A 23871-nucleotide genomic window follows, 5' to 3' on the forward strand; every position below is an offset into this window, starting at 1 on the left:
GTTTTTCTTGGTGGTTTGATGGATGAACTGATAGTGAGGTTTAAAAATCTCTCTCCTTTTAGCAAAAAAAAGTCACTGTTGAGCTCCAGAGTGCATGCTCGAGAAGGATTGGATGTACAGCGTCTTTGCTGTTGCTGCTGGAGATAAAGGTGAAAGTGGATATGGGCACTGGAATGAGTATCAATATACTGTAAACACAACGAAAATATAAAGGAATACAGAAGTGCTTCCCCATATCTTCGTCTTTCTGTTTTCTGAAATTTGGGGAATAGCGTATTCCATTGAAATAATGAGTAATGCTGCACAGGTTTGTTTAAACTAAAGCAATTGCATGTCCCCAGCCATTACTCATACCAGTTAGAAAACTTCATAGAACTTAGCTTGGGCATCTCCCCAGTCCCTGGAGCTTAGATGTAGTCCAGCACACGCCGTATGGATAAACAAGAGGGTTGACACAGCTGTGCAGTAGCTAGATGGAGGTTTTGGAGCAGGCAGGCAGGAGTGGCTTTGGGTAATTGCCATTGCACCAGATCCTGCTCTTAAAATGCCGTCCCTCCCACAGATCAACACTGTCTTCCTTTCTGGACATTAGACACTACCCAGGTCTGTGACAGAGGAAAGTAAACCCTCTTCCTCAGTGCTGGGCCCGGCATTTGGTTATCTGCGCTTTTTGCCTGAAGCTGCCTCAGTATAGAGGAGGGGGTAATTTCCTGCAGAGAGCTGCATTCCTCTAGCTTGAATACACCTGTGTTTCCCCCTTCTCCAGACCCTTATCTGCTCCTTCTGCCAGGAGCATGCACAGGAGGCTCCGCCAGGACACGTGGTCCTTCCTGGTCCCTGGGAACGTCATCCACGTTGGGCTGCACTATCCTTATAAATAGTCCCCACTCATGGCAATAGGAGTACTCCTGAAAAATGAAGTGCTAATAAAGACCAACTTCCAGTGCCAGAGGAAGAACCACTCGTGTGGATCAGAGAGCTACGAGTCCCAGCCTTGATGAGGACATATGCCTCAAAACAGTTCTCTAAATGAAAATTAAGTCTCAGAATAACTTCAAGTTTTTTATGCTACTGTTCAAGTAAAAGGAATAATCACTTTCTGTAGCACCAGCTAAATAATTGAATGCAGATCTTAGCAGAATATTATCAGTGCAAGGACAGTCAAAATCTACATCTCTGCTTTTGCAATGACAAATTGTGCAGAGGAATGCTTTTCTTATAAATGTCTGTGATGCACTTATATTAACTCTCTCATTACCTCAGCTGCTTTTGTCATCTCCATTTTGTCTGTAGAAGATTTCTTTTTTTCCTCACTTTCCTTGGTTGTGTAATTATTTCATATGGTATAAGCATTTTATGTTATTTTTCCCTGGTTCTAAGAGATGACTTTTTCCTTAGCTATTAAATCAATAGGTTGGACTTAAAATTAATACTGAACTTAAAATGTTTTATTTTTTAAAAAGCTAGTCTTTTGGGATCTGCATTGTAAATTGAAACATAAATAAAGCCTTTCAAATTTTGATAAAATTGATCTTTTTTGTTTGCTTGCTTTTATAGATGATAAATGTTGAAGTCTGAAAACAGGGTCACAGACAAGGAGACTGAGAAAGGAATGGACAAAGTCATGTTAGTAAGAGCCAATGACAAGGCTGTAAGACTCAAAAAAAAAAAAAATTTTTCAGTCAAATATGAAGCTCTGCATCAAAATATAGTGTTTTGTCCCAACACTGTAATTTCTGATGCTGCCCCAGAAGGCCTGGTTTTGGGAAGATGTCCCCAGCATACAGAGGTGAATGACTAATCCATTCCTGCCAGAAGTGTCTCTTACCAATTATAGGTCATCTGTGCTGCCCGGTTGCCTCCTGAGCTATGTCATGCATAAAAAATGGATACTCAACAGCACTGGTATAATAATTTTACAATCTTTTCATTATTTAGACATTTCTCTCTTTTTAATTTATTTTATGTGCATTGCAAAATTTATTATGGAAAGAAAGCATTTTAAATTATGTTTTTAAATCAACCCCTTATAGCCCAGACAACAGTGGGCTCTCTCCCATCTCTTCCCTTCCCAGCTCCTCACCGCAGACATGCCGTGCTGTTGCGGCTGGGAGACCTTTATCCTGTAACTAAACTCATTCTTCCTAACCTTTACAAAATACATGAGAGTGATTCCCAGTATCTCTCACTGGGAAGGTGCTTCCTGCCGGCACCTCCACCCAGGCGGCGGGTCAGCACTATTTCCCCTCCTTCAGTCTTTGCAGAGCGGCGAGGTGAAGTGGCAGCGCCCGGCTGGGATCAGATCCTGGCTGGCCTCGCGCGGCTGCGGCTGCTCTGGCCGCTTCAGGGGGGCTTCCAGAAAACGGGAAAAGCTGAGCACCACAAGAGGCTGAGAACGGGTGTAGGCCAGCTGATTACCATGATTTTTGACTTGAGGATAACTACATGTTTTCTATCATGTGCTAGCATAATTAATTTATTCCTACTGATAGGTCATTCCTTCTCCTTTATGAAGTCCATAGATTACATGATGAAAAACCTGGGGAGTAGCAAGACTGCTGCCTTTTGCCTTTCTTCCCTCTTTCCACTCTTGTTCTCGTTTCGCCCCCTCCTTGGCTTGGTGTTCGTCCCATCTGCATCTCTTTCCCCGCAGCAGCCACCACTTCCCAGCTGATCCCTTCTTCTTGTCTGTAAAATGACCAGCCGTGCAATTATGAATACTAAAATGCGCCCGTTCACACTGCGGTGAGGTGGGGTCCGAGGAGCTCCTACCTCCCAGCTTGCTGTGCCACCCTGCCAGCAGATTCGGGAAGGCAACACCACACTGGTTTATCCTGGTTTTCTTCCCAACCCTGACAGCTGGTTATAACTGGTCCAGCGGTGGCTGGAGTTCGGCACAATTCAGATGTCTCAGACAGTCTATATAAACATCGTTCCTACTTAGAGGTCCTGTTGGAAGAAGTGTCAGTTGGGCACTTAGTGAATTACAGGCTTAAGAAACTACCTGGCAATGGCAGAGACCTTGAACCAGACGCAAAACTTCCACTAATGCAGCCTTTAGCGTCTTAAGTAGGTCCTTGGCTGCCAATCAGTTTTAGGCACACTGTAAAGGGACTTTCTAAAAAAAAAATCTGACTCTGGACCAGCATCCCTGTTTGTTTCATCTCGATTTGGAGTGGTTAAATAGGAATTTGCAAAGGAAATGAATAAGGGGACCAGCTTCTTTCATTTAAAAGGCTTGTCTAAGTAGAACCAAGCGACAAAGGAATTCACTGTAAGGTTTGCAATTTTTGTCGCTCTTGTCTAACCAGATTTACATCGTCAAAAACAAAACAAACAAACAAGCCCCCCAAACCAACATGAGAGAGCATGAGCGTTTTAGAGCGTGTGCATTACAAGCGATACAGAATATGCATTTATCATTCAAAATTTTAAACAGCTGAAAAATAAATATGCAAAGTAGATTGTTCTGTTTGCAGATGGTAATCCTGCCACACTGATTTTGCTCAGCTGTCTGATTTTTCAGTGTCTGCATTCCTGGTTCCTGGGGTTCCTGATTAAGAAATAAAATAGGAGTCACGGTGCACGGTTACCTTCTGCACTTCTGAAAGGGTAACTCAGTGACTGCAAGCAGATTATTAGAGGCTGATATCCCGCCCTGCTGAATTCAACGCAATGTCGGGGGACTGAAAAAAAAAATCCCTTCCCCGCTCTGCCCCTCATTTTTACAGCTGCAGGATAAAGCTTCCTGCCAGCTTTTGTAGATGGGCTTGCAGTAAATTGGTGGCCCAGCCCGGCTCTCCCGGGGGTCTCCGCGGGTGGGGACGGCCGGCGGGCAGCACGCTGCACGGCAAGGTGAGGCGCATCCCTTTCCTTCCCTCTCCCGAGGATGACTCAGTCGGTTATTAAAAATTTCCAGCTTCCAGCTAAAAATGGCATCAGAAGCGGTGCCCCGGAGGGAAGAGGGGGAGATGTGAGAAATGGGTTCTGTTCCTGTCTCCGCTTCCTAACACACACACACACACGCGCGCGCGCAGAGCTGATGTGCAGCTCGTCTGGGAAAAGTTTATTTTGCAATACGAGGGGTTAGTATTCTGCTAAAGGCTTTTGCAAAGACTGGATCCAATTTTCGGAGCCTGTTGCCAATATTTGTGAGTCATTTCCTTGGAATCCTACCTTTGGTGTTTATTTCCCTTAGAAGGAAACTTGTAAAAGAATAATAATAGCTCTCATTCTTCGTGGAAAGTAGCACACAGCAAAGTGGGAGACAACTCACTCTTTGTTCCAAAACACTTTTTTGTTTGTTTTGTTTACTTTCTTCAGCAGACGAAAAGTGAAGAAGGCAATGTAATTAACCCCATAAACCATCTAATTTACGGTGCCAGTGACATGCATGCACTGCTGCACCAGAGCGAAAGTTAAGTGGGGAAGTGGTTTTAATTGGTACCTCTTTTAAAGAACCAGCGAGGAGAACTGCCTTGTGATTTGGGAAGCCTCCTTGTGCAACAGAAGGGCTTTGCTTGCTCAGCCCTGCCTGACTGCTGGGACCCCTTTTGCTCTCTGACTTCAGTCCCAACAGCAGCATCTAGCAGCGATTCAGTGGCAAAAGCCATTGCAAAGGTTAACTCATGAGGAATACCGTCAGTTACAGTTGGCGGCAATAGGAGCACCCTTTACCCTCAGGATACTGAAGTGTTTTGCAAACTAAACTCCCACTGAGCTGAGTGGATCCCGGACGGAGCTTTATGTGTCTAGCAGGACCACGCAGCCACCAGCGGGGTGGAGGCAGAGAGCGTATGAGACATTTTGGCTAAGAAGACTGGAAAAAATATTTATGCTTACTGAAATAAGTACCACGGGGCTTTATTGTTCTCCTAGAGCAGGCAGGCAAAGCAGCCTTCAGGACGTGGCTGCAGTACGCTTCATGTCACCTTTTCTCATGTCTCCCAGGGCCCCATGGCAAAAAAATAGATTGCAAATCTGCTTCTATTTTCATATATTTGCATAAATTCTGGGGCAAGCTATAACTGTTAGAACCACCATTTAAGAGTTCATTGCATATAGGCTACCAAGAGTACTGATAGGTGACATATACCTACAAAGAAATAAAAGAGGAAACCTCTTTTCTGTCAGTATAGAAACCTCCTCTAGTTCTGCTTCATAGAAACCAGAAGCAGGAGAAAGCACAACTGTTAAGAATTCAAAAGCCCATTTTCTTTTTTCATTTATTTTCTCTGAAAAAAATGCTTGCTAAGAAAATCAGGGGACCCTGACAAACTGGGTGTGCTGGTTTTGGCTGGGACAGAGTTAATTTTCTTCACAGTAGCTAGTATGGGGCCATGTTTTGTATTTGTGCTGGAAACAGCGTTGATAACACAGGGATGTTCCTGTTATAGCCGAGCAGTGCTTACACAGAGTCAAGGCCTTTTCTGCTCCTCACCCCACCCCACCAGCGAGTAGGCTGGGGGTGCACAAGGAGTTGGGAGGGGACACAGCCGGGACAGCTGACCCCAGCTGACCACAGGGACATTCCATACCACCTGACATCATGCTCAGCACATAAAGCTGGGGGAAGAAGAAGGAAGGGGGGGACGTTCGGAGTGATGGCGTTTGTCTTCCCAAGTAACCATTATGCATGATGGAGCCCTGCTTTCCTGGAGATGGCTGAACACCTGCCTGCCCGTGGGAAGGAGCAAATGAATTCCTTGCTTTGCTTTGCTTGCGTGCGCAGCTTTTGCTTTCCCTATTAAACTGTCCTTATCTCAACCCACGAGTTTTCTCACTTTTATTCTTCTGATTCTCTACCCTGTTCCACTGGGGGGAAGTGAGCGAGCGGCTGGGTGGGGATTAGTTGCGGCTGGGGTTAAACCACAACACTAGGACAGAATAACTCCGAAAAGTCTTTATGGGAAGAATTCAACTGAAAAGAATGAAAAGAAAAAAAAATTAATATGTGGGAATTAGGAAAGTCAGAGAAATATTTGCTTGGAATTCTGTCTTGAGAAAGAGACAGTTGAGCATGCATAATTGTATAATCCATGCATATCTATCCAGACAATAAATGTTTTAATCAAGGCCCTCATTATCTCCCATCTCTGTTTGTAACTTCCTCCTCCTTGAACTTGTGACACATCAGCCAGTTTGATCTATTCAAACACAAGCTCCCAACATCCTCTTCCCTGTCCACCGCTGTGGTCGGATCCAACCCGCCTCCCGCCTTTCCTCCCTATTCGCCTGCATCTAGTCCTTTATTTTCAAGTGCTAGGTTGTCACAGCTCCGCCTTAGCTGTCATCGCTCCATCATTGTCTCTACTGTATGGCTCTGCTCTGTTCGCCAATGGTGCTGGCGTCCTTGTGCATTTATCTGCTGCTCCCAGGGGAGCCTTTATGCCCTCTTCCATGACGCTCTTGCCCAGAGGATGCCCTGCCTCCCTCCGCCAAGCTGGCGATACCGAACTTTGTTGCAGCAAGCATAAAGAGTAGATAGTTAACAATGAGGTTATCCTGGAATTGTTTAAGTGTGATATAGTTGGGTTTTGTTGTTTTTAATGTATGTACACCAGTCTGGGTATGTGACTGTGCCTTTCCCCTTCTTCTCTCTGGCTGTCACTTGCCTTCTTAGACTGTGGGTCTGCACAGCCTGTGTGCAATGCTCATGCAGTGGGATTTCTGACTGCTTCTGCAGTGTAAATTTTCTATAATGCCAGAAAGGTAACAGCTACCAAACTGATGGCAATTTTGTTTTCTAAGCACTGCAATCCAGATGTTAACAATGCTATAGTGCAGTTAAGAAACGCTATTCTCTCCTCAAGCTGTATTGTTATGCGATGGAAACGCTCCAGAATATATGATAAAGACTGAAACCGCTGCAGTACTTGGGTACAAGCCCAGGAGTAAAGAAAGGAATAGTCGTCTTAAGTCTGTCCCCTTGTCTTTATTGATCTTGGTGAGATCTGCAGCATTATTGTCACAGGCATTTTATATTTAAGTTTGGGTTTTTAGAGGCATTCTGGAACTGTATAAAGAGCCCTTTTCACTGACATCGCATCAAGCTTGTTATAATGTGAATGGCATCATTACAGTTCTCTCATTAACATCATAATGGCTCTGTAGGAATAGTGAGTGAAAACCCCAGCAAATGGAGTAGCGTAGCAATGTATAGTAGTCTTACTGTGTAAAACTGCATTCGGAAAAAGTTTGACATTTTAACCTTCAGGCTGCTGTAGATGCCTCGGGGTGTCCTCGCACTGCATGCGTTTGGCTGACAAAATGGAAAAATTGTGGTAGCCTAAGGATGGAGGGCTGGCTTCAATAAACAACTATGCCTGGCTTCCATGCCACTGAAGCCCACACAAGGCTCCCAAATGGATTTTTCAAAATTGAATCCAGCCCTAAGTGTCAACCTTTTGCTGTAATTTTGTAGAGTAAATGTATTGTATGCTCCCATGTACATCTTTCATCCTTTATTTCCAGTGGCGTTAATGGAAAAGTAACAATGCGTGTGCTGGTCTGCAAAGCCTCATTGAAACGAACGGGATTTTGGATGAAATCCCTCCATTGCATACGATAATGTAATATAAATGGGTTGGGCTTATGGCTGGAGGACGATGAGGTCTGGTTCTATTTCTGGCTCTGACACTGATTTGCTGCGTGACTTCTGGCAAGATACTCGGGAGCGGATTTTGCCACCCTTAATGGGGAGAAACAGTAGGTTGGCTCTTTGGGAGCAACGCCAGAGGTCCTGTTTATGGAGCTAGGTCCGGCAGCGCTTTTTCAGTAAATATCACCTCGTACTTCAGGCTTCCAGTTTTGCCGTGTCCAACTTTACCTTCACGGAGGCTGACTTTTCCCATGTGCTGAGCACTCGCAGCTCCCTTCCCGCTCATTTGCAGCAGCTGGAAATCCGTGCTTCTGCAAGTCAAACTGGAGGAAATAGCATGCCCAGAGTCACAAGCCCTTTTAGAAGCCTGGTTCTCAGCTTCTGTGTGCTGAAGCAATTCCTTTGCTACAAAATGGGGCTTATTTTGTAGCTGAGTGCCGCCTATACAGCTTTGTAATGCATGCTTAGACCTACAAGCTTGGTTTGGGGCTTTGGTCTTCTGGTTGTTGGGTTTTTTTTTTCCTAGGGAAGCTCTATTATTTATGCCTTGTTTTTATTCTCATACTAAATGCAAAACACAGCACTATACCAGCTATTAGGAGGAAAATTAACTCTGTCCCAGCCAAAACCAGATCAGTTTGGAAACATGGAGAATGTGCATGGACAGTAACTGTTTACAGAAGTTAACTGGCCTGCCTCTATTAATTTTGCACATTGTAAATAGCAGAAGCAGTTCATTTACTTTACTGGCTGTCCAGAGACCTCAGTTTTTCAAGATAAATCAGCAGCCCTGTGCAGAAGGCATCCCAACACTTCCTTCCTTCCTTCCTGTGTGTTTCTGCTTAAGCATAGAAAGACCTATTTGTGATGAAATATGGTAAAAAGAAATGCACAGTCGAAATCTCCGATTCTCATTAAAAAATTCCATAAAGAGAAGCTGAATTCATTACGAGCAAAGAAATCCTGACTTTCCCAAAGCAGCAGTGAGTTTCTTCCAACCCTTATTCTCCGAGGACAAACACTGAGTGTTGACATCATGCCAACATGAGAAGATTGATGTCTCCCTGTGAGTGATTCCTCGGTGCAGATTAATGAGAGGAGTCCATGTGTGCTTTCTAATGACAGTGTAATCTTTTCAGCCATAAAATATATGACTTTTCAGCTGGTTCTTGGGCCACTTTTTGGCCCCGCTCTTAGGTCAGCAGACTGAGCCGCTTGTTGTTTTGACCAGTCTTTCCATGTGTCGGTACTCAGCTGGTAACAAAGCTGCGGGGAATAAATAATATATATTGTCTGTGTCGTGGATAACTTCCAATGGGCCAGTCCAGTGGCTTGCCATTCCCCCTGTCATTGTTTCTTTGCCCAGGAAATGCAAGACGGGATTAACGGGCTACCGCAAGAAAACGCCTGAGAGCCACATGCAGCGCTCCATCAGTAAGTTGCCTCTGGGGAAGGGGCTTAGGCGCCCGGCAGCGCCGTTGCAGTGAGGTCTGGTGGCCTTTCCTAGGGCAAGCTGCTGGGGGATTTCCCCTTCACCTCGCCGTTCCTGCCCCGTTGAGGGGTGTCGGGCAGACCCACGCACGCACGCACGCATGCATCTGAGGAACAGAGAGTCAGCGCCTGCTGGAAGCCCGTTTCTTAATGAAGTAGCAGCCTTGTGCATTCTTCCAGGATTTAAGAAAACAACTGGCAGATGTGAACGATTTATTTTTCTTCCCTCTTCTGCTGCGGTTTATTTTTTCCTCTTGTTAGCGAGCGCTCAGCTGCTAACACAAACAATTGCTGAAATTCCACCTGCCCACCTGCGGCCCCTCCTTCCCGCCGCCTGCCCGGGCCCTCGTCTTCCTCCGGGAGGGCTGCGCCGAGGGGAGACTACATCCCGCTTTCTTAGAGAGAGGAGGAGGAGGAGGAGGAAGGCGAGGGAGGGGCCGGGCCGGGCCGCGTCTGGGCGCATTGTTCCGCGCTCCTCTGCCAAGAAGTAGGTGACTATGAACTCATCCCTTGCCCCTCGCCGAAAGTTTGCTCACTCCCCTCCCTCCCTCCCTCCCTCCCTCCCTCCCCTCCTCTCCTCTCCCCTCCCCTCCCCTCCCGCCTGCTGTCGCGGCAGGAGGCAGCTCGCAGCCTGGCGCTGGCCCTGGAGTCCCCGCTCCTGCTTAATATTCCGCCTGCTCCGCCGATGTTGTGCTTGGCTCCGGTGGGACCGCAACTCACGGCTTGAAACCGGAGCCAATTTTCTGTCTTAGTCTCGCAGTGTTTTGACTGGAGGCAGATCCAGTTCAGTCCGATCGGGGCTAGTGGAAACAACTACCTAAGTCTCTGCCGCCTGTTTCGTTGGGGAGGGAAGAAAGAAGAAAGAAACGCGATCCCCAACTGCTGGGCGCGCTCTCTCGCACACACACGCACCGCAGGCACACGCACACGCACACACACGCACCGCAGGCACACGCACACGCACACACACGCACCGCAGGCACACGCACACGCACACACACGCACCGCAGACACACGCACGCACACGGACTCGCCCGCCCGTCGGTGCCGAGCGCGCCGTGCCAGCACCGCCGGGGGAAAATGGGAAGCCAGTGAGCGGATCCGTGCCGGTGCGTGAGCGCGGCCGGGGCCGGGGCCGGGGCGGCGGCGGGAGCGGGGCCGGGGCCGGGGGGCGGCGTGGGGGAGCGCGCACAAACTCCCGGTGCGGGGGACCCCGCGCCCTTTGTGGGAGAGGGCTCCGGCCTCTTTCCTGCCGTGAGGAGGAAGAAAGCCCCGCGTGTCCCGGGAAGGCATACGCGCGTGTATTTTTTACATGTGCGCGTAGCGAGGTGTGAGTGCCACGGGGGCGGGGGGCGGAACGCCGCGGGGCGGGGGCTCAGGTGACGGGGCGGCGGGGTGCCGGGCGCTCACCGCGCTGCTTCGCTTCCAGGTGCCGGCGCCCGCGATGACCCTGGTGCTGCCCATGCAGCGGCTGGGCCGCCCCATCGCCGCCGAGGGAGCCGCCGACCTCGCCGCCTACCGCGCCCTCTGGGAGCCGCCCTGCTGCGGCCGCCCCGGCCCCGCCGCCGCCCCGCCGCCGCCGCCGCCGCCCCCGGCCCCGCCGGCCCCCGGGCCCCCCGCCGCAGGTAGGCACCGCCGGGGCCAAGCCGATCCGCCGCGGGGGGCCGCCCGGGCGGCCGCCCGGCCCCGCGGCGGCGGGCGGGGGTCGGAGGTTCGTCCGCGGAGGGAGGCGCGGCGGCTCCGCCGGCTTCTCGGGGCGGCGGCGGCGGCGGCGGGGGCCGGGCGGCCGCGGCGCGGGCCGGGGGCGGGGGCTCTCCCACGGGCGAGCGTGGCGCGGCCGCGGGGCCGCAGGTGCGCGGGGTTGAGCGGGCGCCGCCGCTGCCGGCCTCTGCGGAGCGCCGGGTGCGGCGGCGAGGGCGGCTGCCCGGCCGGGCGGGAAAGTTTGGCCGGAGCCGAGCGCCCCGGCGCTGCCGGTGCCGCCGGCGGAAGAGCCCTCGGCTGCCCGGGCCGGCGCGCCTGGCAGGAGTTGTGTCAGTCAGGTGAGGGCCGGTTTCTGATGGCTGCAGATGGATGTGGAAATATGCGGCGGCGTTCTCCTGCAGCGCGAAGGGAAATGAAAAGTATTTTGTTTGGAGAACCTCCGGCAAACCGCATGTCATTTGTCATATCTGATTTATTACCCACAGGATCACATTACAGGGGAATTTCAAATCCTGTAACGACATCCAAGATCACATACTTTAAAAGGAAATATGTGGAAGAAGAGGATTTTCATCCGCCACTCAGCAGCTGTACACATAAAGTATGTTTTCTAATAGTCGTTATTTTTACTCCGAGTTTCAGATGCTTCGTAACACTCGACTGACCCGCTTCCAGAAGGCTGGAATACTCTGCCGAAATTAGGAGAGTGATCCAGCTGTTTGCTCAGAAACAAATAGTTGTCGCTTGTTCGCCTTTATTGTTTTATTGTCATCGAATGCCTTAAGAAGCAAAGGCGTTCCTTCATTTAGAACAACTGCAAATGGAGATGCTGAGAATAACTTCCCCCCCCCCCCCCAGATTATTTTGTTCTTAGATTGTTTATACCATGCTTACAGAACAGCAGAAACAAAGAACATAAATAAAAGGGGCCCGTGATTCCCCACTCATTCAAAACTTTTTCCGGGGCAGAAAACAGTAATAGGTTCCTTGTACCCCAAATGGGTTACAGATCCTCTAGAAAAACAGAATGACTTGGAAGGCGAGTGCAAGCTCCTTCAGTGCTTAATCCTGTTTATTAAAAAGCCGATAACTCCGAAAGAACAGATTAGTAAATGAAAGAATATTTTTTTTTTTTTTTTAATGAAAGCTGTCAGGAGAGGGATTAGAGCAAACGGTTCCCAGGCCAGTGAGTACATAAATTGAAATCTAACTTTTTTAGTGAGAGATTTTACGCTCTCATTCGTTAAGGGCTCAGTCCTGTAAGGAACTGAGCGCCTGGAGTGATGTGCTTAAGGACAGCTGGTGCCTTGAGACACCGTCCTTACCTTGCTGGGTCGTACCTGGCCCATGGCAGCCCAGTGCTACCCACGTACTACTGGCGGTAGAGAGGACACCATATAATCTGATTACAGCGCAGCTTACGGGAGGCGGTAGTACCACAAGAGCCCCAGAGGCAGAAAGCTAAACCAGATCAGGATGCAGAGCAAGTTTATACGTTATCTTTACCTGCCTCGCAGAGGCAGCCTTCTGAGATGCGAGGAGTACTGAGTGCCGCGTCCGGCACTGGCTGGGGAGGTCTGCCCAGTGGGATCCCGTTTCCCTGGAGGGATTTCCGCAGAGGAGAAGCGAGCAGTAACGCCGAGCTCGCTTCCCAAGGACCTTAGAGTAGCCGAAGGAATTTTCAGCTACGAATAGTGTTGGCTGGAAATAAGTACCTGACCGGGAAGGTGAAAAACTGCCCCGCCATTAATTCCAGAAGGTGTTCAGTCTGCTGCCAGAGCAATGGATAAAGAGCACCGAGGGTGTTGAAAAATGGGCTCTGGTTAGTGAGCGTGTCTCCCACGTGTCACATCACTCTCTCTGATTTCAGCCAGTTTTTTTCTTGGCTAGACTGTTGGATTTTTGTATCAGTGATTGTTTTCCTTGCAAAGAGGAGGAATAGTTACTTATCCCTTTCTAACAGCATAAAAACCAGTTGTAGAGGTATTGGTAAGGTAGACCTGTCCCAGACATCATTTTGTGCTGTTGTGGAGGTGTACCATGTCAGAAACCCTGGGTCACCAGTTTCTTCTGTTCAGCACAAATATGTTTCCTACTTTGCCACACTGAGCTCTAGGGAAGGGAGGATGCCCACCAGATTTCTTGGAATTTCTTACCACCGCTGCCCAGTAAAGAAAGAGTTGCGTTCTGAGACTCCTTGTCCCATAGCGGGCATGACGGTAGGGCCCAGAGCCCCTCTCCAGGCCTGCTGGCAGACGTTTGTAGCAGAAGGCCTTTGACAACTTGTTCCTACTGGTGGCCCTCCAGGACGTGTCTCCAGGAGGATCACAGTTCAAGGCTTACTGGTTTGCTCCAGGCTTTTAGGGCTTCACTGGCTATTGCTGCAGCAGGTATAAAGGACGCAAATTAACCTATAGGCTTAATATAACTTTAAAACGAGTCATTTATTGTAGAAGATTACTCTCTCTAACAAAGAAGAGCTTCAGCTGTGAACTCACATGAAAACACAGCCAATTTTTGTTTTTACGAGGCACTGTGCTGCTTCTAAGCCCTGCAGACAGGACCAGGCTGTGGAAAGAGCTAGAGGGCTGAGGAGAGCTGAATGGATGTGAAAAGCAGCTGTGCTTTAAGCTCTTTCAGTCCTCATAGCTACGACTTCCACTCTGCAAAAATGCTGTAACCATGTGGGAAAGGGAAGAATGATCAAGCCACAGATGGGGGGGATTTAGAGCAGTCTCTCTTTGTGCTGTGCTGCTCTCCTCCTACGCAAACCCAATTCTTACTAAAAATGAAAATTGGTTAATAGTGCTTACAGTAGCATGCATTGCCCCCTCTCTTATTTTGATTCCCAGGGTAGCGATTACAGCGCAGAATCCGGGGCCTCCCGGGGGCAGTAACCTGCTCATGCTGCCAGTGCTGAGAAAGGGAGTCCTGGAAGGACCACGGAAGGGAGAACAAATCTGTGGGCGTCGAGCCAGTATTTCTGCAAATCCCTATCCTCTCTTCGTTTCCTGACCTTGTCCCTGCCTATCTGCGTTCCCACCGGTCCTGTAGAGCGCAGGGTGTAGTATGCAGGCCAACAGCTGCTCTCCAGATGCTGTGATGCTTTGAGATGGGTTCCTCCCTGCCTCCCTCCCTGCGTGCACTTTAGTACACCAGCAGTATACGGGAGCTTGGCAAATGGAGACCTCCTCGCTGGAGGGCCTCTTCCACTGGCAGTGGATGAAATGCTCCGACACTTGCTGCGTGAGGCGATGGCTGCTGGCTGCGTCTTGCAAACCTTGAGGCTGCGGGAGGGGACCTTCGCTTGGCTTCAGAGCTTTGTAGAAGCCCCCCAGGGGATGATGGAATCGGGTCCGTTTACATCAAAAAGCCCCCAGCCATCACTGGAGCAAAACCGCACAACAATTTTATGTTCTAACCCCAAACGCAAATAAAGAGCCAGATGTGTGCATCTGGATTTTGCTCTCCCATCCTGGATTCGTGCCCTGTGATTGCCTCTGTGCTGTAACGCTCAGCTACTTACCTCCTAAACCTGGGTGAACGCTGTGGCCAAGAAAAAGCAGGTCCCCAGCTACACGGGTGTGCAAAATGAAAAGCCAGTTTTAGGCGCCTCAGAAAGAGAATGAGAAAAGTAGTGACACAGGGGGAATACTTTGCTTCATTTTCTTTCTCCTTGCCTGGAACAAAAGTGGTTGCCTTCAGTTCCATATCTTCTGTCTTTTGCATTTTCAGACAATCTCCGTGTTTGAGGAGCGGGCCCATATTCTTTACATGTCTTTGGAAAAGCTGAAATTCATCGATGATCCTGAAGTCTACCTGCGGAGATCTGTCCTCATCAACAATCTGATGAAGAGAATCCACGGAGAAATCATCATGCAGAACAACTGGTGCTTCTCGGCCTGCTCCTTCAGTGGCCCCTCGCCACAAGAGTGGTTTGTGCCTCAGGACTGTCCATACAGAAAACGTCTTCGGATGGCAAAGGAGGAGTACGAGAAGCTCCACACGTGCTGCTTCTATCAAGAGTGTGGCAGTCACTATTTAAATCTACCCTACTCTGTTAATGCTAGTACAGAAAATACTTCCTCCTCTTCCTCCTCCTCCTCTTCCTCCTCCTCCTCCTCCTCCTCCTCCCCCCCCCCCATTTCTTTGCCAAGCTGTTCCCAGCAGGTGGATTACGACATTGGCTGTGCCTCTTCTTACAGGAGCGATGACCAGATACCTGCTAATGAAATATTCATCACTAATGCCAGGTCTCACAGTAATCAGGAAAAGGCAAAATTTAATGACGAGAAAGGAGGTAATGAACCTGAGCGGGAGAGCGTCGCCCTAAACTGTGAACCTGTCAGAGGCAGCCATGCTCTTGAATGTAAAGGCAAATTTTATGACTGTTTTGAGACTGGTTGTAATGACAAGGGCAACATAAGTGAATCTTGGAAAAAATCCTTAAGGAAAAAGGAGTCTTTACCAAGTAATAAAATGTGCTGCAGCAAAGGAAGTAAAATATGAGGCATCTTTCTTGCTCTGTTGAAGTATGTGCAGCATGTTTGTTCGTCTATCAAATTTTTATTTTGAATGGATTTTTTATAGTTTTCTACAAATGATACGATCATGCCACAAACACTACGTGTAGTTTTAAATGACTGGAGAGCAGATTGCGTAAAGCGTCTCTACGATCTGCATCAGCGGGCTATTTATAAATACGGAGACTTCATAAAGAACGCAGTTGCGTTACTGCTTAGCACTATAGTCTGTACAGCTATGGTGTAGCTTTCGTTACTGAAAATACCAATCAGCCAGATGGGGAAAACATATCGTTTTATATATCCCCGCCCCCAAGAAGTCTGCCATTAATTAAGAAGAACCTCCGTTATGTTTACCAAGGAATTAGAAGTCTGGTAAACAAATTGATGCTACCAGCAAGGGTGATGTGCTCCTTGTAACTCAGTATTTGTTCTGACAAAGGACTGTCTTCATGGACTGGGAATAAACCATCCTCACATTTTGTACTGATACTCATGAATTCCTGGATTCAGCGTCTCGTTCAACGGACAAAATAGGACATAGCATAAAGAAATAACCTGTTTATGGGATCATAATCAGAAACACAACACGCAGCTCAAGTACTTGCACGTTTTCACCTCGGCTGTAATAACTAATGAGGCTTGTTGTTATACAGGGCAGGTTTTTTTTTGGTGCCTTACTTTTTGTCTTAATTTTTGCCAGCGTGAAAATTAAGTATAAATCAGTGATACAGCAGGGATTTAACCTAAACAGAGAAAAAAAAAAACCAAACCCACAGGGTGGATCAATATTATTAGAAACCTTTAACCTTTGAAGTACTGAGTTCAACTTCCTATTCAAACATCTCTGTTCTTCCTTTTTGATGCTCAATTGCTTTTTGATTTGCCATCCTTAGGAAGGGATTTAAGAAACAATAGAGAGATGTCTCTTGTAAACAAGCATTCGATGCTTGAGTGTTTCTATGGCAACTGTCTGTTGCCGGGGCTCTTTTTTTTCCTTCTTCGTATAATGAAGTTCATGAACCAGTGGCATGTTTTATACTTTATTCTGTTTCGCATAATTTCTCTCTTTTAGATTGCAAAAGCATGCGGGAATTTTTCTATGACTTTTGCCGTTGATTTAAAAAAGACAAGAAAAGAAAGCAAAAAGCACAATGTTAATCGATAATGTGGCGATAAACATGATTTTATCTGAATGAATGTAAGGGGTTTAATTTTAAAAAAGAACATTTTGGAGAAATGAGCTGAGATTTCAGTGGCTAAGGACAACATTTAGTCATCCCTAGGTAGACTGTTTGCAAAGTGTGCTGTTTAAAATGCCCAGAAGACATTAGTCGGGGTTGGACCGAGAGTATCGTGTCTTAGATCCACCCAATTAATTAGTTCCCACAGTCCCCGTAACAACTGGCAGGATGTGCTCGGCAAAATAGCCACGTCCAAGCCGCGGCTGACTCATAATAGCTGCCTGTTCCCACAGCATCATGCGCTCAAGCGACATCTTCTCCGCTTGGTTCTTGTCCAGAGGGTGAAATTCACCTCTGTGCCGGGGGAGCGGCCAGCTCGGTGCAGGCCACGGGGGTCCCCGGGGGGACGCTGCCCTGGGCGGCCCCCGGCTTGGTGCTGGACTCGGCCGGGTCCCTGGGTCACAGACCTCCTGCTCGGGGTTTCACGGGCTCAGCCTAAGTCCTCCTGGGCCATGGTTATTTGGGGTAGCGTGCACGCCCCACGGTCACGTTTGCAAGCTGGACGGTTCTCGTGACTAAGCCCAGTGGTCACAGGAAAAAGCCTCCCCCCCCAGCCAAAGTGACCGCAAAGAGAGTATCTAGGACGTAAATCAATGATAACCTTTATGTGGTCAGGAGAGTTGGAACTGACAAGTTTGTAAGGGTTATCATTGTGGAGAATGACAAATAAAGAAAGTATAAATCCCACCTGATTTCTCCAAGACAGAAGCTTTTTTTATTAATAATAATAATAATATTAAATATAGATCTCATTCATACAGTGTATGAGTAGGATCATCATTTAAACATTTGTCCACAAGGACCAATTTTTTAAAAAACCTGATTTTTCTTGTGTTATACCCAGATAGTCTAGTAATGTCTGCTCTTTTCCAATATTTGATAAACACTTGATGTTTTAAGCTTAAATATTAGATGCTTGTATACTAATGTGTCGTTGTAGTAAAGTGAAATTTCCTTGATATATATTTATTAAAATGACCAAAATTCATTTTAATTTTACATCTCCAACGGCTACTGGGTCCTTTCCCCCATGTTCCCCTCCCTCACCCGAGGAAATGCCATTTAATGGAACTGCTCCCTGCTGCAGAGGTTAGGCGGCAGCTGGCTGTGCACCTCACGCTGAGTCCAGGACGGAGCTCAGCCTTCCTGGGGTTTCAGGAGCCTTTCGGGCAAGTCTGAAGGTGCACTGAGAAGCAACAGACTTCTCTCTGGATTTACATGTACAGCCAAGGATAACGCCTGGCCAAACGCTGCCCAAGCCACAAATCAGCTAACACTTGGGGGGGGCTGAAAGCTTTTTGACCCTAAGGGCCTCCTTGGTCTTCAAGACCAAGCCTGCACACATAACCCATTGCAGAGTCTTCTGAGTTGAATTTGCACCAGCTGAAGTGATGGATCAGCAGAACTCTCTGTCTACTCTGGCCTCTCTAACAGCTTCTTGAGTTCCAGGGACACCTAGAAATTAACCTGTTACAGCTCTGGACAGTCTTACTGAGTGTCACCAGGGTCTGTAAGGGATGAAATGTCATCTAATGAAGGTTGGCCTAAGGATAAGTGGTCTTTTATGCCTTTCTCCAGACTCTGCCTCACAAAAGTAATAGCAAATGCTGAAAGTAGATGTATTGGACTCGGGAGTCCACTGAGTTACCCTGTTTGCTTCAGAAGAGACAGAGGTATTTCATGTCGGAAAAGGGAGTTGGAAACATCCTTGTCCAATTGCCAGAAATGCAATAGACCTTGATAGGATTTCCAACCTGGGCTAGGCTGAATGGATTTCGTGGTTTAAATTTGGTTTGATTTGTGGCATGTGAAGAGTGTAAACCTGATAGGCCTTTTCCCCATTGCACACTCCAGTACTAAGGAGATTTTGCTAGTACCACAGATTTTCAAGAAACAGTTCTTTTCCAAGATTGTACCAATGCCTTTCATCCGTTACGTCCCACGCATAACTGCTAAATGAATGCTCCTGGCCTTGATCCTGGCCTACCTGCCTGGAAGAACTGGACAGGGGAGCTTCTCTCTAGGGAGATTGTTTTACTCTCTAAGATACTTTGCTCCTAGAGCGTAAGACTATGAAGTGCCGTGCCTTTCAGCAGGCTAATCCCTGCTTATAATGGTACTTCAGTAATACATGGAAAACAGCAACAGGAAAAGATGTTTCTGTTGTCAGGTCTATTTTAGTGTCACTAAGAACAGAAGTGTCATTTTATCTTCAGAATCGCTTTCCACCAGGTAATACATTTCCCTTGGAAATGCATAGTTCGTTTCAGTTGAAAAAATTATGCTCCCTTTTCAAAACACGCAGCATAGTGACATTGTGCTTCATATATACTTAATACTTTTGGTAAAAATTTACTATTTTTACTGGATTAGCTAAACTGTTGAAACAGCTTAACACGGTTACTTAAGCATCCCCAGCACTCAAATAGCCTCAGCTGGCACCAATTTGCCATGCCAGCGTAGCAGCTGGCTCCGCAGAGAAACCAAAGGCAGGCTGAGCCGCAGAAATGAAACGCTGCTTTCAGTCCTGAAGGCCTGACACCCCAAAGCATTTCCTCTCCCTGTGCGCCCTCCATCCTCCTTTTACGTCTCTCATCTACCCACTGTCCCTTCGCTGACGACCAGGACGCGCTGCCGGGGCAGTGCGCTGGGTGCCACCGCCCTTCGGGTTTGCGCAGGGGAAGCAGGAGGCTGGGTCAGAGGTGCAGCATGAGCTAAAGGGGAATTTAAACGAACTAACTGGGCTGCAGCGTGTCGCGCTGCTTCGTGGCCCCTCCGGAGGCCCATGCCAGTGGCGACCCACCCAGCTAAATGGCCTTTCCAGCTGCCGGTAGCTCGGATTGCCACTATGGTAGTGATCTGGTGATTAAAGGGCTATGGCCAAAGCAGAGACGTGATTGCTAGTCTGTGTTTGACTCGTGCCCTTTCATAGCCTTCTTGAGATAAAGGCTATAGCCAGAGGTGTAGCAAATGCAATTGCGGCTTACTCATGCCAGGAACCTTGATAAAAGAAGTTTCTTAAGTTTTAACGCTAAAAGAGCCAGTCAGTCGCATCAGAGAAAGGTTTAAACTGCTGTGGGGTAAAGGATTTCATCTGGCGTTTTATTCAGTGAATGTAACTCTCACATGGAAGCCTCCCAAAGGGACCTAATGTTTTTCATTGCCTGTCCCTTGCTTTGCAACCTCGAAGAAAGGGGCTGCCCTCGCTTTCTAGGGGTAACCTTTTGGGCTCCTCAGTACTGGTATCAGTTTTTCCACAGCTGCGTGAAGCACCCCAGAGGCTTTTCCTGGCAGGGCGCGCAAAGCCTGCTAAGAGATCGCAGCCGGGGAAGTGCTGCAAAGGATCTTGCTGGAAATGTTAGGAGATGTGAATCTTCCACAAGGCATCCCGTGTAACAGCCAAGCCGCTCAGTCACGACTACTTGGAATACACAGTAATTTCCTGTGTTTTTTTCAGTCTCACTTTAACTTCTCTGACAGATGGGGAAAGATGACTAAACCGAGGGAGTTTACAAAAGTTTGTCTTGCGGTGTTTGCAAACTGTCTCTGTGAGGTCCATTTTCTCTAATGTAAACACAGCCGTGGCAGGGTGCCGAGTGCCTTCGCAGCAGTTCATCCAGCTCAGCTTAAGGCTGCTAACGCAAGGTGTACCCGGCCGGCCGGGTCTGCGCGGGGAGCTGGGCACAAACCAGCCCTGGGGCTGAGGGGTGGTAGGGTGAGACCTTCGCTCCCCTTGGCTCTCTGCAGAGAGCATGAAGCAAAGCAGCTGTGGCTGGAAGACCAGGCTGAATTTACCATTTGGGGTCAGTGGCTTTCCATGTCAGGGGGCCTGGGGTCCGGTGTGGAAGGTTAGATGAAACTCCAGGGGAGTAATCGTGTGAAAATGGTAGCATTTGGGGCTGTAGTTGGCCTGCTGTTGCTCTCCCTAGTCTTTAAGTCATAGCAAGGAAGCGAGTACACCCTGGGGAAGGTGGAGTTTCAGTTCCTCAGCTTTGCAAAAGTGGTGCAGACTGGAAGGTATGCAAGGCTTTCTCACCAGATCCAGCTGAAAGGCCAGGCAGCCAAGTGCGTTAACTTCTTTCAATCTCTGTGTTCGAGTTCCCCTCTGAGCAGTGCAGGGAGTGCGAGGAGAAGTCACAGATGGGTGGTCCCTGTGCACTCAGAAGTATGCACGGTGAGCAAAAAAACCCCACACCCAACAAAAACCCCAAACCAATGAGATACTGAATTTGAAAAAGAAATTCTCTGCCATGACTAGTAATTATTCTCAACTAATACAGCATCATTCTCCCATTTACTGCAGAGAGCGTCTAATCTGTCATACTGAGATTGCCAAAAGAAGATGTATGGTCTGTCTGCTCAAGGTCAATCCCTTCAGTGCTATCTCCTGCAGAGGTACTTTCCTCGTGGAACACCCCACCAGGCTCATCTTTCCATACTGCGGGCTGTGTCTGCCTCCTGAAAAAACTAAGGGCTCTGGCCATTGCGAAGGAGGGTGATGGGGTGGCAGTGGTCGGTGGCTGTGCCTCCTCCGTGAGAAACTGGCCCGTAGCTGTCGCGGCTGCATGTCTCCAGCAAGTGCCGAGGGACCTCCCGATCGCACTTCCACTGTCCCCTCGCCACCTTGTATTTCTAATACAGCATTTTCACTCATACACTATGGCTGGTGTCAAATGCTCTTGGGCAGTTTGCTGGCTGACGTTTCAGAGACTTTCTGCAGCTGGGTGACGGGCGATCAGACCTTCAGTTGGCGTGAGATGATGCTGTGCCATTGATTTTCGGACAAGTTGTGCCTGGTCCTACCAGCTGACCACCCACACCTTTGGTTATTGTTGATTTTGTCTTTCCCCTCTGCCTCATTTTCCTGAGCAGAACAAGTTTCAAATGGCAATCCCCCTCTTCCACCCCATATAGCGTGGGACCGGCTACTCTGTATTTACCCTTTACCCAGAGAAAGCCTCTGCCACTGGGAATTGGAGTCGAGCAACAGATTATTTTCAAATCCAGTTTTATTCCCCGACTCCAAAATCACTTCTGGCTCTCAATATATGTGTAAAATCTGTGCTCTATTCCTTCAGCAACCCTAAAAATCCTTGTACTTTTTTTTTTTTCTCCATCCATTGCTCTTTCAGGGCGAAATCCTCTGTACTTATTTCTATGAGTAGGCCCCACTTACCAGCCACATTCTCTTAGCCATATGGCTGCCATGGGGCCATTTATTCCTTTGAATAAAGTAGTGTGGTTTTGGCTCAAAATATTTGTAATATAAAGGGCAACTGCCCTTTATATTACAAATCATCAGGCAGTGCACACACATTAAGTGTTGTTATGCTGTAAGTGTAATGTACTTTCAATATTACATTTTCCCCAGATTTATCTTCTCTGAGTCTCAACAAGTATGACCAAAGCGACCTACATTTCTCTATTTCTATTAATATTTTTGTTATTATTATCCTGACAATATAGTTTGACTAATTTTTAAATGTTGAGCAGCCTACATTTTACCTGCGGAGGCTGAATACATGTTATTCCTTCTTTCACCCTTTCCCTGCATGATGGATAGGATTCTGGTTTGCCAGCAGAGTAATTAGTGCAATAGTGGCAAATTTCATTTTGCGTTTGATATGAGAAGTAAGGTGCGTAGTGTTAACGCAATCCTGGAATGTACCCTCAGTGAAGAATTGCTCAATCCTGAAATGTTAAAATAACCTGTATAGTCATCAAAGTCATGAAGAAAATCTTAAAATATGAGTAGGGCATAAGCTACTGTCAGATCATTTTCCTTATTCTGCATGCAGGCTGAGATGTGGATTTTTATTGTATGAATTTATCCACCCGTTGAAAGCGCCCGTTTGCTAATTCTGAGGCTTAAAGATGACAGTGTAATGTCAGCTTTTGAGGTATTTCACTAGTGACCATTATAAATAAGACATTCAGCTAACAAGCTTGCCTCACATTCCCAGTGGTCTTCTGAGCCTCCCAAGCTGCCGGTGGCCCCCAGTAGTTCCTTTCCAGCTGCCAAAGCTCCTTCTTCCCTTTGAATATTTCCATGTGCCATCAATAAAATATCTTCCCAGGCTCTAGAAGCACAGGGACAAGACAAACTCTCTTTTAACTGAATATCAATGTAAATAATAGAAAGGCAACCAGGCCGATAATTTTATTCTTTTAATATTGAATATACGAAACCTTTTTCAAAATTATTATTATTTGGAAACTTAATTTTAATTTAAACAATGCAACACAGCATTTTCTGGCTGTCATGAATCTGACACCCGCGCACTAAAAATCCTTCGTGATGACATAGCGCTACCCTGGTGGGTGCCAAAATCAGAACCTCGGCAGAGCCTCTGAGGTTTGACTGGATGTTTTCCCACCCTGCCTCATTTTTCCCCTTTGCTCAGAAGTGCTGAGAAGATGCATGTGGAGGGGGAGGGGACCCGAGAGAAAAATGTAAATCGTGGCAACCTGACTGTCAAGAGGGTATCACTTTTTAATTCCTAGCTCATGTTTCCAGCGGCACTGGAGCTGCAATATTAAATTGTTTTGTTTTACCTCTCGGCTTGGTTTACAGGTGCCAGAAGAGATGCAGCCCCAGCCCCTCGAGCGCAGAGGTAAGGGACCTTGCAGCAGAAAGCTCGCCTAGAGGTTTTGTTCCCCTTTGATAGGTCGGGCTGGCGCTCGTTGCAGGAGCAGCTGGGAAGAAATAATTAGCATAACAAAGAGCTATATTATAGTATTGCATTGTGCATTTTGAGCCTTCAGATACCTTGACACGTTCGGTTGCATGTTACATAAATCTGAATTCCAGGTAGAACCGGAAAACCACAAAAGAAAATGAAAATAAATAGATGCCCCCACCTTTAAAGTGAAAACAATTTGCATACTCTAATTGCAAATACAGAAATCCTCAGTGTTTTGAGCGTAGCCATGCTGCAAGTGCATTCATCTAAAACCAGGTGCCAGCGGCTGTCGGCGTGGCTGCCTGGCACGCGTGGCAAAGGAGCGCAGCTCTCCCCGGCTGGCAGAAGGGTCCAAGGGGGACGCAGGGCGAATTCTTCCTGGTGTACAGGAGCTGGTGGACTGGGGTGCATGGGGCACATGGGCTTGGGCCAGCGGAGAAGAGATGGATGGCTCCAGCCTCGCCAGCAGCTGCTTTCTGCCACTCTCGGCACAGAGGTGGAAGGGCCGTGCACAGGCAGTGGGTTACCAAGGAGAAGGCTGTGGGTGCAAACACTTCATATTGTGCTCCGTTTTCATCATTAGCAAACGGCAAAGCTGCACTGTGGGGGCACTGGCAATTTGTACTGGT

At 47.8% G+C, this 23871-nt stretch overlaps 2 protein-coding genes across 2 annotated transcripts in view; both read left to right on the plus strand.

Annotated features, from left to right (window-relative positions):
• SYT14 (synaptotagmin 14) overlaps positions 1 to 1466 on the plus strand; it is a 104611-nt gene extending 103145 nt beyond the window's left edge. The window contains exon 11 of the mRNA XM_072856847.1: positions 63 to 1466. The gene's annotated coding sequence lies outside the window, so the exon portion shown is untranslated. The remainder of the gene's footprint in view (positions 1 to 62) is intronic.
• Positions 1467 to 9900: 8434 nt separating this feature from the next.
• SERTAD4 (SERTA domain containing 4) lies at positions 9901 to 17514 on the plus strand. The gene is made up of 5 exons (XM_072856854.1): positions 9901 to 10008; positions 10071 to 10200; positions 10521 to 10716; positions 11278 to 11393; positions 14528 to 17514. Exons 3-5 carry the CDS (start codon positions 10536 to 10538, stop codon positions 15299 to 15301), a joined length of 1071 nt encoding a protein of 356 aa, XP_072712955.1. The 5' UTR covers positions 9901 to 10008; positions 10071 to 10200; positions 10521 to 10535; the 3' UTR covers positions 15302 to 17514.
• Positions 17515 to 23871: the final 6357 nt, after the last annotated feature.

The sequence above is a fragment of the Ciconia boyciana genome, chromosome 3, assembly GCF_034638445.1.
Source record: "Ciconia boyciana chromosome 3, ASM3463844v1, whole genome shotgun sequence".
Lineage (NCBI taxonomy): Eukaryota > Metazoa > Chordata > Aves > Ciconiiformes > Ciconiidae > Ciconia > Ciconia boyciana.

What these genes read in the sequence shown, in the direction of transcription:
- SERTAD4 (XM_072856854.1), top strand. Translation starts at nt 10,536, where the DNA reads ATGACCCTGGTGCTGCCCATGCAGCGGCTGGGCCGCCCCATCGCCGCC. An exon ending in CCCCGGGCCCCCCGCCGCAG is followed by an intron (nt 10,717 to 11,277) that starts GTAGGCACCGCC and finishes TATTACCCACAG; the next exon opens with GATCACATTACAGGGGAATT. An exon ending in TCAGCAGCTGTACACATAAA is followed by an intron (nt 11,394 to 14,527) that starts GTATGTTTTCTA and finishes TTGCATTTTCAG; the next exon opens with ACAATCTCCGTGTTTGAGGA.